The 18,371-nt window shown below is 43.5% G+C and overlaps 1 protein-coding gene across 2 annotated transcripts in view; it reads right to left on the bottom strand.

The window, feature by feature from the left end:
• The window catches only part of STX8 (syntaxin 8), a 246,147-nt gene that overhangs the window by 184,384 nt on the left and 43,392 nt on the right, over positions 1–18,371 (bottom strand). For both annotated transcript variants that reach the window (XM_044249085.1, XM_044249084.1), the window contains exons 5-6: positions 16,383–16,507; positions 3,701–3,793 (exon numbers count right to left, since the gene is read on the bottom strand). In XM_044249085.1, the coding sequence (XP_044105020.1) occupies positions 3,701–3,793; positions 16,383–16,507 (218 nt within the window). The remainder of the gene's footprint in view (positions 1–3,700; positions 3,794–16,382; positions 16,508–18,371) is intronic.

The raw sequence follows: 18,371 nt of genomic DNA on the forward strand, positions 1-18,371 counted from the left end.
CATACATTTCGGCTTGAACTGAAGGGCACAGAACTCTGTATTTCCACAAGGTGATCTCCTTGACTCGGTTCCCCAACCCCCAGACCCAGGTACAATTTAGGCCTCCAGTACTGGGGTTTTCACTTAACTGCTAATCCTTTTCCTCATTAGGCTTGGTCATCGGCATATGAACAGGGCAGTTACTGGTGTTGGTCTGGCCCTTTTTAAAATCTATGTGAGAAGACTGAAACCTGAATTCCTAAGCTGATGATAATTTGGCTCTTCAGCTTGTGGTTAGGTCCTAAGTACAATGTATTTTCTTAGTAAGGTTTTGGTAGTTGATTCCAAAATAGCCAGCTGGCCATTATCTTAGCTCATTGTTTTTCTCATTTAATGAAAACCAAACGACTAATTCAGTAGGTCAGTAAATCAAATAGAGATATTTACAACAAAAGTGGTATCCTTCTCTAGTGTCCCTGGCTCCTCATTACACACTCAGGTCACAATAAAAATCCAGATGGGGCTGCCACCCTGTTCTCAATACCTACAGACAGAATGGCTTTTTTGATTTTGATAAAAGGAATAAAGGCTGATTGTAGTCTTGGCAGGGATATCAGTTTTTATCCTTACAGAGTCTCTCAGTCCCTATGAAGGAAAATGGCTGACTCTGCCCTATTTCTGAGGAGCAAACGTGCACATTAGAAAACCACCAGCATAACTACAATCTCTCTGGGAGGCCACCACAGAGAAAACCCAGCTTATTTTGGCGACTAAGTGGAAAAATACCTCCTGTTTGCCTATGTACACATGTATGCATCCGGGGCTGGGATGGAGCAGAGGGCTGGGAGGTAAAGAGGAAGAAGGGAAAAGGATGGGGGTAGAAAAGGAGATCAAAACCGTGACAAGGATGGTAGGTGTGTCTGTGTAACTCCAAGTGTACTTCCGCACACATGCATGGGGTCTGTAGCTGCGATACGGGCACAGGAGAGACAATATGAACAGAGAGTGCTCACGTTTGACGGGGACATTGGTTCTCAAACTCGGCAGCACAAGGAAGCCATCCAGGAAGCCTTAAAGATGTGGATGCTTGGGACCCAACCCTGGAGACTCTAGTCTAACTGGTCTAAGTACTACGGGGAGTGGAACCATGGTCCCTGGAAAGAGTCTACATTCCAGTCCCCAGAACATGTAAATATGTTACAGTACACTGCCAAGAGGTGTTAAGGTTGCTCACCAATTGACCTTAAAATGGGGAAATTATCCTAGATTATCTGGGTGGGCCAAATGGTATCACAAAGGTTCTTAAACACAGAAGAGGTAGACAGAAGTTAGAGGTCGGGGTGACGCGATGTTAGCAGGACTCAGTTCACTGGTGTTGGCTTTGAAGATGGGAGGAGGGGGCCATGAGCCAAGGAATGGAGGAAACCTCCAGAGGCCAGAAAAGGCAAGGAAATTAATTCTCCCCTGGAGCTTCCAGAAAGGAAATGCAGCCCTACCCACATCTTGCCTTTTTTTTTTTTCAGCCCAGGGAGATGTGGGTCAGACTTCTGACCTCCAGAACTTTAAGATGATAAATGTGTGTTGTTTTTAAGCCACTAAGTTTGTGGTAATTTGTTACAGCAATGAAAGAAATCTAAAACACTGTTATGGCCTGAGCTTCCAGGGGTTTCAAAGCCCCCTGGGTGACTCTAACAGGACTACACCAGACTGCAGGGAAGACAAGACAAGGACATGCTGGCATGGTTGCTTATGCTGGGAAGATGCATGCTGATCTCACCCGGGAAGTCAGCAAGTCACCCACCAAAGAATGTACTATTGGTTCTTAGCCACCCGCCCAGACATGACTACACAGTGGCTTACCGAGGCACATCACAGGATGGGACTGCTTCACCATCCTGGTGGCTAGAATCCTTTCTTGTCCAACCGCTAACTATGCTATACTTCCTTTAGAGAAAGAGTAATTGGGGCGCCTGGGTGGCTTAATCAGCTGAGCGTCCAAATCTTGGTTTTGGCTCAGGTCATGATCTCAGGGTCGTGGGATCAAGCCTCGCATAGGGCTCAGCACTCAGTGAGAAGACTGCTTAGGATTCTCTCCCTCTACCTCTGCCCACCTCCCTATAAAATTAATATATAAATCCCCCCTTTTTTTTAAAAAAGAACAATTACACCTATGATAAGCAGATTTTCTCTAGAGTTTATTTTCTTACTAACACTCTCTCCAGGAAGGAACTGGCCAATCACTGAATTATACACAAATACGTAAATTAGTTAGCACCATCAGGAAAAGGACTCAGATATCATCCCTTCTGTGCTTGAACTAGTAATAAGCACTAGTAGGATTATAAAGATAGAGGGTTTCTCCATTTGCTTTAGCAATCTACTTATCCACCATAGACGATAAATAGATGAGTTTATTTCTTTATGACAAATGCAGTAGTGTTGTGGGAAGAAATGAACTCATTCTCTGTGGAGATTGAGAAAGGAAGTCCTTGCTGGACAGTATCCATTTCCAGGACTGCTGTGCTCACAGGCCTGTGGTCATTCTTCTTGAAAGCAAACCATCGCGAGCTTCCACGGTACTGTCCCCAGAGCTAAAGCCTTAGAATCTTCCAGTGTTCTCTCCCTATGTGGGCTGCCTTAGAGAGAAAGGGCAGTGTGGTGGAAAGACCAGTCTCAAGGATCTGATAACCCATGCTGGAATTTCGATGCTGGCACTTCTAAGTGATGTGATGTTAGGAGGCCCCTCGGCCACTCTGAGCTCCATCGCTAGCAAACAGGACTAGCATGGCCTTCGTGACGCTGTGTACTGATTACATGCAATGACAAAGATGGAGGCCCTACTGTTTCTACACTTTCACACGTCACCTCCACACAGAAGCTTCTGACGTTCCTTCTCATTGGTCCTGTGTTCTCGCTGAGCTCTGGGACCAAACCTCCAACTGTCTACTCAACACTGTCACTCGGATGACTCTTGGGCATCTCTAACTGGACATGTGCCACCTGGACTTGGGCTCTCCACTCACAGACCACTGGTCCCCCAACCCCCCAACCAACCACTGCAGTACAAGTGCCATTGGTCACCTGCCTCTGTCCTCTTTCTCTCCATTCCCAATGGCTGCACCGCTCATACCATGTGCCACATGGTGGGGTCCCCTCACACCGTGTGCCACAAGCTTGGGAGCTTTTCATGGGGTGGGGGGGTGGCACCCTGACAAAGCTGTTTCCCCAAGCCATCTTGCTGTGGTTTTCAAATTATCTTGCTCCAACCAGATCTGTCACATCAAGTCCTGAGCAGAGATCTTCAAGCACTTTTCTGCCCCACAGTCTGCAATTTATGAGGGAAGAGGTGCCAGCTCCCCTGGGTATGTGGATGCCAGAGTCCCCGTGGCCTGGAGCACCACACGTCAGTGTACAATGCTCTGAGCAATTTCATGCCATTGTCACATAATGAAAAAGCTCCTCGGACACGTGGCTCATAAAACTAAGTATTTTTTAAAGCAACAACGAAGGACTAGACATTGCCTATCAAATTTCTTTACATGGCATTCAGCTCACTACAATCTAACTCTGCCAAAAAGCACCCTCGACTGCGTTGAACTGTAATACTCAATGGGTGCTGAGCTACTTTACATGTCTTGTAGTCTTCAACTCGCTTCACAGATATCTGAGCCTCTAATGCACGCTACACGGCAAACGTGCTCACCGCCAGACGTGTTCTTACCATTTTGTTCATCCAGTTCATTCCCAATTTCCTTCCCCATCTGTTTCTGCCGACTGATGATAGAGGATAGGGCATCCAGGCCTGCATCCTGTTCTGAAAGAAGAAGAGGCCACTAAAAACCAAAGGAAAACAATTTCGAGTCCACAACCAGGCATGTAATGCAATTCAATATACTATAAAAGTAACACTTAGGTCTGGAAAAGAGAAAAAAACAGTTAGTATTAAGAGAAAATAAAGGAAAAAATCGTAAATACCGATCTCATACCTTAAACGAAAACGGTTGTCAGATAAATTAAAATTTTAAATATTACAATGAAAATAACGAAAGATTTGACTACATAATGTTTAAACTTGAACACATGAAGAGCAAACGCAGATCAGTAAGAAAAATATCCCAATTTTCTAAATGGGCAAAGGCATGAAAATCACAAAGGAATACCAAAGTAAAAATAAATAAAAGCTTTGACAGCACTGATTTTTTTAAAGATATTGATAAAAATCAACGATGAGCTTTTTTTTGGATTATCGTATTTGGAAGGATTGAAAAGCACGCCAGGCCCAGGGTTAACTAACGTGTGAAAGAGGAGCTCCGAAGCACTGCCATGGGAAGACGGGAAACATCCCTTTCTACAGGGTAAATCATGCCTACGTTGTCACCTCTCAACTGCATGTGTACGAACGTTAAGAAAACATTCAGATGGTATGCAACGAGGTATTTACGAGGATATCCCCTGAAACGTTTCCTGCGCTGTTTATCAGTTTACTGCCTTTCAGTCCTAAAGTCACCCTTTTTGGCTGCTCAGTGAAAACGCGTCAGGATCCTTTAAGTACTTCTTCCTTTGCCTGCTCTGTCAATAGGCAGGACTGCAGACGCTTGGCATAAGGACGGTGTTTGGCTTCTGGGCTCCCTCCGGCTCCCCCGACAAGCTCCTGCAATGCTTACAGCTACTCCCTCCCCTGGCGTGGCAGGTGGGACTTGGGCTCGCTGGCTGCGGAGTGTGCCGGGGCCCTGGTCGACCAGCTCTCCCTCCCAAGCGGCAGAGTATCCTGCCCTGTTGCTCTCCTCCCCTGCTATGGTTAGTAAAAATGTTACATTTTCCCCTGTTCAAATCTCTTTTTCGTGACTGGACCCCAGATGCATACATGTATAGTAGTGAAAAACTGGAAACTATCTAATGCCCAAACACAGGGGTTTGTTTTAAAATATGTAGTATATTCCTAAGTAAAATGCTAGATAGCTTTTAAAAAAGATATCTTTTAAAAAGATATCGTATATGAACATTTTGATGTTAAAGAAGTTCATGATACGTAGGTAAGCATGGATACAAAACATATATAATAAAATAGCATTTTTGCTTTAAAAAATGAAGACATATGACTTTGCTAGATTTTGAAAATTTAAAGGTAAAGTAAAGGTAAAGGTAAAATTCAAGTTATTCGAGATCCTTTCTTTAAAATGTGTCATTGCTCTCTTTGTTTCTGTTTTTGTGTTTCACGGGACAGTTTCCGTGAGCTCTTTGAACTTTTCTCTTCACTTTCCGGGGCACTGGGGAAGAACATTCTGGGGCTGAGTCTAATGATAAGGGATCTTTCTACCCCAGCCATATGCTAGATGAAGGCAACGAGTCATTCACAGCTTCACTTGCTGATGGGGATTTTTAAATGGCTGTGTCTCAGAAAAGCAGATCTACAAGAACAGAAATCACGAAGGTCTTTTCTTACCCAAGATCACATTAACATTTACTTATTTTTTCCCTCGTCTTTTTATGGAATTAAGCCATTACACTTAACTTGTTAATTCATCTGGAATTTATTTAAACTAATGGTGTGAGGTAAGGACCCCTCAGTAACATGTCTTTGACACTATGTACATTTTTAACTATACAAATGACCTGCCATCTCCAGGGATTGTTCCAAGGGGCCATTTTATAGCAAAATCACTTTATAATGAGGACCTTTCGGGCTTGAGCAACAACCTTTTGGATGGCCTCCAAGAAAAATCTGTCGTCAACCTAGTGCTTCTATAAGACGACTGACCTTGCGGTACAGCTCCAAATGCATCCCAAGCACAGTCTATATGAGGGGTCAAGTGTCAAGGGTCAATGTGGATTTAAAGGTAAAACAATTTAACTAGAATTAGGAAAAGAATCAGGAAAGCCCTGAAGTTGCTTTATCTGGCAGAGACCTAGATTATGAATGGAGATACCAATACTCCTGCACTCTTTTCTCTCAATCTTGGCTCACCGCTTGACTTGACTACCAAAAGGTTATCTTGCTGATGCAAAACAGAACGAGGGTCGAAAACTCTGGGCCACTTATTTCTTTAAGAACCTGGTAGGTAACTAGGATAAAGTTTCCATTCCATAATGCAAAGACACAGAGGGTCCAGGTAATGGAGATGCTGTGTATGTATTAATGATCACACTGATGACCTGAGCTTCTCCAGGCTTACGGTGGCATTTCCAAGGGGATGCAGTGCAGTCACCCGAGTGACACTGAGCAACAGCAAATGCTACTCACAGAGACAGAAGCAATCAAGACCCACGCAATTATGTGAAGCCGTGCGAAAATACACTAATGGCACGCTCGTAGCTCACTGCCCCTAATCTGCCCTCCATCACATAACCCCCGTCACTATGATATCATAACCATTTGCCATACACCACATTCTATCAACCGTCTGTCAGTATTACAACAGTGTTAGTTTAAGGATGGATGAGCACGTTACCCAGAGTAACAGCCCCCTGAAGATGTCCACATCCCAACCCCTCGAACTTGAGACTAGGAGACCTTCCATCGCAAAAGTAACCGTGCGGATGTGATTCCGGCTACAGAATCTGAGCTGGCAGAGGGTTCTGGATGATCCAACTGGGCCCAGTATAACTGTGAGTCCTTCAAAACAGAGAATCTGTCCCACCTGTGGTGAAAGGGAGACTTGAAGAAGGTCAGGGAGATGCAAGTTGCTGGCTTTGAACACTGAAGAAGAGGACTGGGAGCCAAGGGATGTGGGCGGGGGGGCTCGAAGAGCCAGAAAAGGTGAGGGAACGAATTCTTCCCTGGAGCCTCCAGAAAGGAACCAGCCCTGCCAACACCTTGATCTTGGCCCAGGAAGAGCTGTATTGAACTTGTGACCTGTAGAACAGGAAGATAATAAACTTGCGTATTAAGTCCCTAGGTTTGTGCAAATTTATTGCAGCAGCAACGGAAAACTAATACAGTCATTGTTTCTGAAAATCCCCTCGGAATAATTAGGTGTTTGGATCCTTCCTATCTTTAGACGCTCGGAAAAACCATCCCCTCACTGAACATCATGTAATTGTGGGAGGGCTATCTGGTGGCTCTAGATCAGAGAGGGACAATCATCACAACATGTTCTTGCCAAAAATAACAAACTCAATTCTGATCAAGCCACCAAATCTAACTACCAATTTACAGAAAATATGTGGGGAGAGGAATATGTTAAACAATATATGGGATTACAAATAGCAAGTCTAGATAGTGGGAAAGTATAGGGCAAATGACCTTCCTTCTTCAACAGAGAAACTGCAAAGGGAAAAAGAGAGGGTTGGCAAAAGCACCTATCTATTAAAGAAACCTAAGGGACATATCAATCAGTTGCAATGTATAGACCACATTCAGATCCTGAATCAGATGACCTAAAAAAAATCCATCGTGGGAAATCTGGGAGATGTGAACACTGGGTATTTGATTATCTTAAGGAATTCCCACTAAATTATTAAGGGTGATAATGGCATTGCGGTTATATTAAAAAAAAAATCTTTACCTTTTATAAATATGCTTTAGAGATACATTCCCAAATATCCACCGCTAAAAGGATATGTCGTCTAGGATTTGCTTCAAAAATAATCTGGGGGGGCGGTGCCTGGGTGGCTCAGTAGTTTAAGGCCTCCACCTTCAGCTCAGGTCATGGTCCCAGGGTCCTGGGATCAAGCCCCACATCGGGCTCTCTGCTCGGCAGGGAGCCTGCTTCCTTCTCTTTCTCTGCCTGCCTCTCTGCCTACTTATGATCTATGTCTGTAAAATAAATCAATAGAATCTTAAAAAAAATATATTAAAAAAAATAACAATCCAGGGGATGGGCAGTGTGGGGAGGTGGGTAAACGAAGAGATGAAACAAGACTGGTTAGGAGTTGGTAATGGTTGAAGCAATTGATGGGCAAAATGGGACTGTTACCTTATTTTATCTACCTCCCTATTTTTGAAACTGGTCATGGCAAAAGGTTACCAACATTTTAACAGGCAGAGAAAACCGAGGGACATTCCTAAGAGCTGCCACCCCTGACCAAGCACATGAACCAGGGCCCCAACGGCTGGAGCTGTATCTTCCTTTCTTGTATTTTCGCCCCAGTTCTGAGCCCAAGCAATGGCACTGAGCATACTTAATTAATATGCTTCCATCAAGGAGTGACCACAGAATGCCCACTAGGCTTGCACAAGAATGCACTTTATTCCCCGGTGGACACAGGGGAGGGCTTGCAGGCAATACTAGACAGTCCTGAGTTTAGGTCATAGGAAAAGTAGTTGATGCTTTGTCAGTCCAGGGCCCAAAGAGAAGCAACGGGAATTCTCACATTTGACGCAAGGAGGAACTCTCTTTGGATAAGGGGAAGTAAGGGATGGAGGAGGAAGGCTTGACACACTGGATAAAATTAATTACTCCATTGGGAAAACTCCCAGATGCTTCTATTTTTGTTTGCGTTTTAAGATTTGGGGAGAGGAATCCTGGCATAGGTAACAGCCACAAGAAAGGGTATCTTCCAAGAAGGTCATCTGTGAAGTTACAGTTGCTGGGGTTTGAAGGTGAGCTGCCCAGCTTTGCCGGGTCTGGCCAGCCACCTTCCCCACCGCTATTCCACACGCCGACCCAGAGGGACCTGAGAACACAGAAGTCCAGAACAAGTGCCCAACTTTCTGCTGGAATCTAGAAAGAACGTCGACGGGATCATGGTACGAAGAGATGGCATTAAAACCCTATGTACAGAGCCCCTGGGTAAAGATGGAAGGGCACGTCCTCTCCTCCACAGTCAGCCATCCGACTCAAGAGGCAAGGGTCTGTCCTACCCAAAAAGTGATCCTTCTCTCTTCTGTCTCAGGGATTTTCGAGGTGATCTGGTTAATGCTGGCCCCTCACCCGTCTTCTGCCTCATGTCCATCGGTGCCTCAAATTACAGCTTCGGGAGCACAGAAGCCAAAGACTGGCCAACTGGTTGTCATGAGGCTTCATTTCGAAGTTAGAAAAGGAAAGCATTCATTGCCTTGAGTCTAAGTTCTACCGATGAACTGTTATTTTAGGATGATTTTCAAAGTGTTTTCTAAGGGTCAACAGAAGTACAGAAAAGTTCATGGATTCCATGGGCGAAAGGAAGTTAGACACGACCCTTTGGGGCCCTTGTTTCTTCTAGTGCAGGACCCAGCAATGAAGTAAAACCACGGCAACCTGAGCCCATCCCCAAGCTTCTTCAGGCAGAGAAAAGGCTGATAGGGGTTTAACGTCATGATTACTTCCATTGTTTTTAGTGTGCATGCGTATCCTTGAAAAACAGCTCACTGGGAAAGTGAAGAGGAATACAGCACTTTAGAACACCAAGGTAAGGGGAAAAGAAGAAAATGTCTTGAATACAGCCAGTTACTGTGCCCTACTCCTTCATGTGTCCATCCCGACCCCACCCTCCACGCACCCCCAAAGGTGATGGAGCAAACAATAAGGACGCTTTCTGCTTTGGAGACCCGACACAAAACACGGCAGGCGGCACCCTCTCGCACCTGACCTATAGCAGCCTCTGCACCCAGCGCCCTCTCAGTGACGAGAATACTTCTCCTGATGGAAAGCAGCTTTTCTGGGCCAAAAAAAAGCAACAATGCCAGAAAATTCATTACTACTAGCAAGCAAGACACTTCTTTCAGGAACATGAACCCAGAAGGATGAGTCACTGTAGGTGAACAGCTGTGCACAGCACCCTATGTGGTTTATTTTGCTTCAGACATAATAACGGGAGAAGTACACAGTATTAAAGAGATAAGGGAGGCACAGAGGTTCATTTACTAGATAATTCCACTGTGGACAGGGAGTTCAAGACAGAATTAGACTTCTGCTTCTGGCCAAGAGGGACTGACAGGGATCTGATTTACTTCTGGTCTGAAACAACTGAAAAAGAAGCAACTGGAAAAAACAAAACAAAACAAAAACAAAAACAAACACAAAACCACAGGCAAAATACATAAAACTACAGTTGAGAGATGCGGAATGGATCAGGAAATGAAGGCGAGTGCTCCCCAAGGGACAGGAAACAAATGAGATGAACTCTAGGGCTGCCCCACATATTGTCTGGCATGGGGGGCCCAGCGCTGAGAAGCATCCAAATAGGTCAAGGAGGGGAGAGTCCACAGGGCACAGCACAGAGGGAAAAGGGCTGCGCAAAGAGGTTTGCACAGGGCCCACCTTGAGGTGTCAGTTGGGTGATCGTTAACCAGGATCCATGTGTAAGGGAAAGAACCATCTGAAAGCCAGAGGGAATGACCCTCTGAGCTCAGACGGGGTTGGACATAGCTCCCATTCCCACCAACCAGGTCACCTCATGATTTACGGGGCGTAAGAGTTCTCAGAATGCCTGTAGCTTTCTAGCAGGCTAGACCACTCAATGCTGGAGCGGCGAACATCTTATGAAGGGCCAGACAGCAAATATCTGGGACTCTGTGGTTCATAGGGTCCCCAGTACAGCTACTCAAATCTGCCGCTGAAGCAGGGAAGCACCCATAGGTAATACATAAGTAAGTGAGCAGGGCTGTGCTCCCACAAAAGTTCATTTGAATTGTATACAATTTCTACAAGTCATGAAATCATCTTCTATTTCTCAGCCACTTAAAAATGGAAGAACTGTTTTTAAGCCTGCAGCCCATTACAAAAACAGGTGGTGATGAGACGTGGCCCACACATCATGGTTTGCTGATTTCCCTAAAAAAAACACCGTTCTGGTCCACCTGACAAAATAATACTCAAATAACTGTACCACTCCTCCCCCGAATCCCAAGAAAACTTCTGGAAATACAAAAATATCTAGTACCAAACAAAAGAAAAATTCACACCTGGCTTCCAAATGAATGTTCCCTGGCTAAGATTAGAAACAAAGCAAGGACGCCTGCTCTCACAATGTCTTGTCGACATTGTATTGGAGATTGTAGCAAGTGCAATAAGGCAAGAAAAAGAAATAAAAGGCATCCAAATTGAAATTAATAAGTAAAACCACAATCATAAAAAAAAAAAAAAAAAAGAATGTCAGAGTGGATCAAGAAAACAAGAGTCAACTACATGTTGTCTACAAGAGCCCCACTTTAAATATAAAGGCACATATAGATTAGCAGTAAATGGATGGAGAAAGACAAATTGTACTAACACTAATCAAAAGAAAACAGGAGTAGCTATACTAATTTCAGACAGAGCAGACCTCAAGGCAAGTAATTATCCGGGACAAAAACAATCATCATCTACAGAGAAGAGGGCTGATTCCCAGAAGACACAGCCATCTTTAATGTGTACATGCCTAAACAGCAGAGTATCAAACTACATGGGGCAAAAACTGATAGAACTGCAAGGAGAAATAGAAAAACCCATTATTAGAGTTGAGATAGAACATCACTCTATCAGAAATAGATCCAGTAGGCAGAAAAATCAGTAAGTTGAACCCGCCACCATCAATCAACTGGATATAAGGCACATCTATAAACTATTTCATCCAAAAAAAGCAGAATACATGTACTTCTCAAGCTTACATGGAACATTCACCCAAGATAATCCACATTCTGGACCACAAAACGTACATTAACAAATTTTTTAAAAATAGAAATCATACAACGTCTGCTCCCAAACTACAATGGAATGAAATTAGAAATCAGTAACAGAAAGATAACTAGAAAACACCCCAATACATGGAGATTAAACAACACACTTCTAAATAACACATGATCAAAAAGAAATCTCAAGGGAACTTTCCAAATACTTTGAAGTAAATGAAAATGAAAATAAAGCTAAATTTACCAGATATGGCAAAAGCAGTACACAGAGGGAAAGTTGTAGCACTGAATATTTATGTTAGGAAAAAAAGAGAGATCTAAGATCAAGAGTCTTCCCACACTTCAGAAAACCAGAAAAAGAGCAAATTAGGGGCGCCTGCATGGCTCAGTCTGTTGAATGTCTGCCTTCAGCTCAGGTCATGATCCCAGAGTCCTGGGATCTGGCCCCTCGTCAGGCTCCCTGCTCACCGGGAGCCAGCTTCTCCTCCTCCCCATTTGTGCGCTCTCTCTCTCTTTTTATTTTTTTTTAAGATTTTATTTATTTATTTGACAGAGAAAGACACAGTGAGAGAGAACACAAGCAAGGGAAGTGGGTGAGGGAGAAGCATGCTTCCTGCTGACCAGGGAGCCCAAAGTGGGGCTCCATCCCAGGACCACGAGATCATGACCTGAGCCGAAGGCAGACACTTAACAACTCAGCCACCCAGGTGCCCCTCTCTCTCTTTAAATAAATAAAATCTTTTTTTTTTAAAAAGAGCAAATTAGGGGCACCTGGGTGGTAAGCAATTGCCTTCGGCTCAGGTCATGATCCTGGAGTCCTGGGATTGAGTTGCGCATCGGGCTCCCTGCTCAGCAGGGAGTCTACTTCTCTCTCTGACCCTCCACCTGGGGAGTCTGCTTCTCTCTCTGACCCTCCACCTTCTCATGCTCTCTCTCTCATTCTTTCTCTCTCTCAAATAAATAAAATCTTAAAAAAAAAAGAAAATTAAATCCAAAGTAAGCAGAAGAAATAATAAGTCAATGAAATTTAAATAAGAAATCAACAGAGTAAAATCAATGAAACCAGAAAGATCAATAAAATCAGTAAGCTTCTAACAAAGCTAACTAAAAAAAAAAGAGAGAGAACACAAATTACTAATCAGAAATTTAAAACGTGCACATCACTACAGCTCTAATGGATATTGAAAAGATAATAAAGAAATATTATGGACAACTTTATGCCCACAAATTTGATTACCTAGATGAAAAGGCCTAACTCCTAGAAAGACAAAAGCTGCCAACATTCACACAAGAAGAAACTAACAATCTGAATAGGTCTGTATCTATTAAAGAAACTGAATTAACAATAACCTCCCAAAACAGAAAACACCAGGCCCAAATGGGTTTACTGGTGAATTCTACCAAGCATCAAAGGTAGAAATTATACCAATTCTCTACAATCTCTTCCAGAGAACAGAAGCAAAGAGGATAATTCCTAAGTCATTTTCTGAGGCCACCATTGTCCTAATACCAAACTAGACAAAGACATTAAAGAACAGAAAAACACAGACCAGTATCACTCACGCTAATAGATAAAAAAATTCTCAAAAAAAATTAGCAAATCAAATCCAATGATGTATAATACACCACAGTTAGTGAGCTTTATCCTAGGTATGCGTGCCTCATTCAACATTCAAAAGCCAATTAATGTAATCCATCATATCCACAGGCTAAAAAAGAAAATCCATATGATCGTATCACTAGATGCAGAAAAAGCACTTAACAAAATCCAACATCCATTCATGATTAAAAACTCTCAGTAAACTAAGAATAAAGGAGAATTTCCTCAACTTGATAAAGAATACCTATGAAATTCCCAGAACTAACATCACACTTGATGGTGTGAAACTGACGCTTTTCCACTAGGATCAGGTACAAGGAAAGGATGTCCTCTCCCAATACTCCTTTTCAACATTGTATGGAAGTTCTAGCTCATGCAACCAGATGAGACAAGACAAGACGAAAAAAATATGTACAAACTGGGAAGAAAGAAATAAAACTTTGTTTAGAGATAACAGGATCGTGTAACGGAAAAGATCCAAAAGAATCGGGGCGCCTGGGTGGCTCAGTGGGTTGAGCCGCTGCCTTCGGCTCAGGTCATGATCGCAGAGTCCTGGGATCGAGTCCTGCATCGGGCTCTCTGCTCAGCGGGGAGCCTGCTTCCCTCTCTCTCTCTCTGCCTGCCTCTCTGTCTACTTGTGATTTCTCTCTGTCAAATAAATAAATAAAATCTTTAAAAAAAAAAAAAAAAAAAGAATGAAAAAAATCTCCTCAAACTGAAAAGCAATTATAGCAAGGTTGCAGGATACAAAGTTAATATACAAAAGTCATTCACTTCATTATAAACCAGCAACGAATGGGTGGAATTTGAAATTAAAAACACAATACCATTTATATCAGCATCCCTCACAATGAAGTACTTCGGTCTAATCTAACCAAGTAAGTATAAGATCTCTATGAGAAAAACTATAAACTGGTGAATGGAATAAAAAAAGAACTAAGGGGCACCTGGGTGGCTCAGTGGGTTGGAGCCTCTGCCTTCAGCTTGGATCATGATCTCAGGGTCATGGGATCGAGCCCCACATTGGGCTCTCTGCTCAGCGAGGAGCCTGCTTCCCCCTCTCTCTCTGCCTGCCTCTGCCTACTTGTGATTTCTCTCTCTGTTAAACAAATAAAACCTTCAAAAAAAAAAAAAAAAAAGAACTAAAAGAGAGATATTCCATGTATGTGGACAGAAAGACTCAACCCCCCCCCAACTTTATAGATCTAATGCAATTTTTTTTTTTAGATTTTATTTGTTGCAATGAATCTAATGCAATTTTTTTTTTAGATTTTGTTTATTTGAAAGACAGAGATCACAGTAGGTAGAGAGGCAGGCAGAGAGAGAGAGAGGAAAGCAGGCTCCCCGCTGAGCAGAAAGCCCAATGTGGGGCTCGATCCCAGGATCCCGGGATCCTGACCCAAGCAGAAGACAGAGGCTTTAACCCACTGAGCCACCCAGGTGCCCCAATCTAATGCAATTTCAATCAAGATACCAGCAGATTATTTTATGGATATTGATGAGCTGACTCTGAAAGTATAGGGAGAGGGAAAAGGCTCAGAACAGCTTACACAGTACTGCTGGAAAAGAACAAAAGGTGAACGCTGACACTACCTGACCTCAAGAGTTACTCTAGTGGTGCTTGGGTGGCTCAGTTGTTGAGCGACTGCCTTTGGCTCAGGTCATGATCCCAGGGTCATGGGATTGAGCCCCGCATCGGGCTCCCCCACTCAGTGGGAAACCTGCTTCTCCCTCTCCCATTCCCCTTGCTTGTGTTACCTCTCTTGCTGTCTCTCTCTCTGTCAAATAAATAAATAAAATCTTAATAAAAAAAAAGAGTTATCCTAAAGCTACAGTATTTAAGACACTGTGCTACAGATGAAAGAAGAGATCAACAGAACAGACTGCCTAGAAATGGACCCACAGAAATATCATAATGATCTCTGACAAAGCAGCAAAGGCAAAGCAGTAGAGAAACACGGTCTTTTCGACAAATAGTGTGGGAACAAAAGGACACTCATATGCAAAAGAACCTTCCAGTACATTTTCCTGTGTACTGAAAACTGCTCTAAAAAGAAAGAAAAAAGAGAGTCCTATAGACTTTATGAAAAAGCTCTGAACAAATTACTGAGTTTAACAAGGCTGCATGATCCAAGATCAATATACACAAATCAGTTGTACTTTTACACATTAGCAACAATCAGAATGCCATTAAGAAGGGCGCCTGGGTGGCTCAGTGGGTTAAGCCGCTGTCTTCGGCTCAGGTCATGATCTCAGGGTCCTGGGATCGAGTCCCGCATCGGGCTCTCTGCTCAGCAGGGAGCCTGTTTCCGCCTCTCTCTCTGCCTGCCTCTCTGCCTACTTGTGATCTCTCTCTGTCAAATAAATAAATAAATAATCTCTAAAAAAAAAAAAAAAGAATGCCATTAAGAAGAGAATAAAAAACATGAAATACTTAGTTGTAAATCTGATACAAAACATACAGGACACACGTAGTGTCATACATTTCTCAAAACTTCTTGAATCGTACGTTTTTAAGTATGTGCTGTTTATGACATGTCAAGTTTATCTCAGTAAAACTGTTCTGAAAAGGTATTAGAAAGAAAGACATACCTGTAATACACAAAAACCATGTACAAAAACAGGCACGTGAAAAATGTCTATGACACACATTAAACAATAATGTCAAAGCTATGGCATTACCCTATATCATGATTTCACTGACATAAAAGTATGTGTGCTTCTATGCGTATGTGTGTGTAGAAAAAAAGCCCAAGGACAGATATATTGATCTGTTTACAGTCTGAGATTAGAGGACCAATAAGGGGAGCGTTCCACACTACATATCCCTGTATTGTTTTAACTTTTCATAACAATCATGCATTACTTGTGAAATTTAAAAATGCAGAAGAAACAATTAGGCTTAAAAGCCACTGGACAAGATGAACTTGAAGGTAAAAGCCAAATGGACTTATTTTGTAGAAGAAAAAGAGGGGAGTGTTGTGTTTGGAGAATGAGTCCCATCGTGGAGTGAAGGGAGGGAGGCATGTACATCAGATTCGCCTGGGTTTACAAGACTCAGAGTTCTGGGAGCGCTCTCCCTCCCAGTGGAAATCATTACTTCCATGGGCTCCCCTGATGGACAACACCATCTGTCTATGCTTCAGGATATCACCAAGAGCTTTCGAGGACCAACAGCTTTCCCCACGATCTTCAACGGTGGTAAGGAACATTCGAGAAGGTAGTAAAATTCTGACAAGGTCTCTGGGCCCGCCCTCTTGCAGTGTTCAATACCTTGGATAATTTTCTGCTGCTGTTGCCGGAGTTCATCAAAACCCAAACCTCTGGTCTCCTCTGGCTCCTCAAAGAGCCAAGGGTTGGGGACTCCTCGCTTAGCCCCTCCAGTCATCAGGCTGGACCTGGAACAAGATGAAATGCGTTACATAAGTCAAAAAATATAGCTCTGCTGCAAATTACTCCCGCAAGCGCAGAGGTGGCCAGCCTCACATGCTTTGCAAATTCAATTCAACCACAATTTATTGCGTCCTTAGTTTATGCCAGCAACTGTGTTCAGTGCTGGAAGAGGTCTGAGGATGAATGAGGCACAGGCCTGGTCCCCCGGGAATTACAGCCTGTTAAAGGAGACTACAGCAGCATATAATAGCCTTACTAATCTTCCAAGATATATTTGAGTCAATAATCATAAATGAGGGTCTTAAATTTCATAAACATGAGGCCAAACAGAAGTGGCCTCTTCATTATCTGTCTCAGAGGCTACGTGACACCAAAGGCACAAATACTATTTCTCAACAAGATACAACGTTGCAACCACAGATTGCGGCATTTAAAAATGACCACGGCATTTCTTATTAAAGAGGGTTGGGTTGCATAAGAAAGAAAGATACAGGGTTTCAAATCAGATCTCACAGACACAATGTAGCACTCATGCCATAATAAACAAATTCTGAATTATTAGTCTTAATCTTTAGTCGCCCTAGTAGCCCACACACCCCTTCTGCGCCAGGCAGAGTGGCGTCCTTGCTGTCCAAGGAACAGAAAACCCACATTTTCGGCCTCGGTTTATAGGATTTTCATCTCTAGTATTTCCCTTCCTGTCCGCACCTGCCCACATTCTGTCCAAGCCTCAATGACCACCTTGTTCATGAAACCGTCTCTGGCCATTTCAAGCCACAAAGAACAGTCATTCCTTTGGGAGACTGATTCATAGGAGTCATAAAAAATGATGGTGACATTATCATAGTCGTGGTCACAACGGGGGTGACACGTAGCAAGCACATGCAGTGAGCACAGCTCCAGACGGTGTGCACGCATTCACTCACCTCTCCCCCACTCGTGACTCCTCTAGTACTTTGCACAGTCCTTGTGTTGCCTGGAAATAAGTGCTACCCCATCGCTGAACCTTTTATGTAGGTGAACCTCACATCTACTAGCTGACAGCAGGAACCGGAAGTCACCCTTGGCGGGACTCGCCGCCCCAACCCAAAGTGAGCAGCTGTTGACACAGGTTCAAATCCGGGCCCCACCCCCTACCAGCAAATCCGGACAGCCAATCCCACCACCGAGGGCTGCCGGGGAGGAAATAAAATAATCCATTTACCCAACAAACATTTAATCGAGACTTAGTATGTGCTAGGCATTCTCATTCAAGGGAATCAGAACAAAACAGAATATAGGAGAAATAGGCCAAAATCTCTGCACTGACAGTGTACGCTTTTTTGTTACAGGAGCTCCTTCCTTTCTGGTGGTGGCAGGTGGGAGGGAGCCCAGGAGGGAAATGTGTGGAAAGCCTTCAGTGTGGTCCTTGGAAGATAAGTTATTCAACCAATGGTAACTAGTCTCGTTCCCTTGCTGAACGCTCCGCATGGCCAGGGCAAATACTATGCATACGGGACACTGCACACACTAAGCACAAAGCGCTGTACCAACTTCATTTTCAGTTGAGCACTCTGCAACCTACAGAAGATGCTACAGATCGAGAAACAAACCCAGGCAAGAAGAAAACTTTGAACTTCCTTGGATTCAGATTTTAAGCACAGGGCTGCCCTCTACTCAAGGGCACAGACGTGCCAAAGAGAAGCACAGTTTGCTTCCATCTTGTCAAAATGGCAGGCACTGCTGTAAGGCCTTCCTTTACCAGAGGGCCTCAAGGATCTAAGACTTCAAGATGCCGGATCTGTCCCTAGAATAATCTGATTCAGGCTCATCTAACTCTGAAGATGGGGAAGAAAGCATCGGAGAAGGGGAAGGAAGAGGGAGTTTACA

Source organism: Neovison vison, chromosome 5 (assembly GCF_020171115.1).
Source record: "Neovison vison isolate M4711 chromosome 5, ASM_NN_V1, whole genome shotgun sequence".
Taxonomy (NCBI): domain Eukaryota; kingdom Metazoa; phylum Chordata; class Mammalia; order Carnivora; family Mustelidae; genus Neogale; species Neogale vison.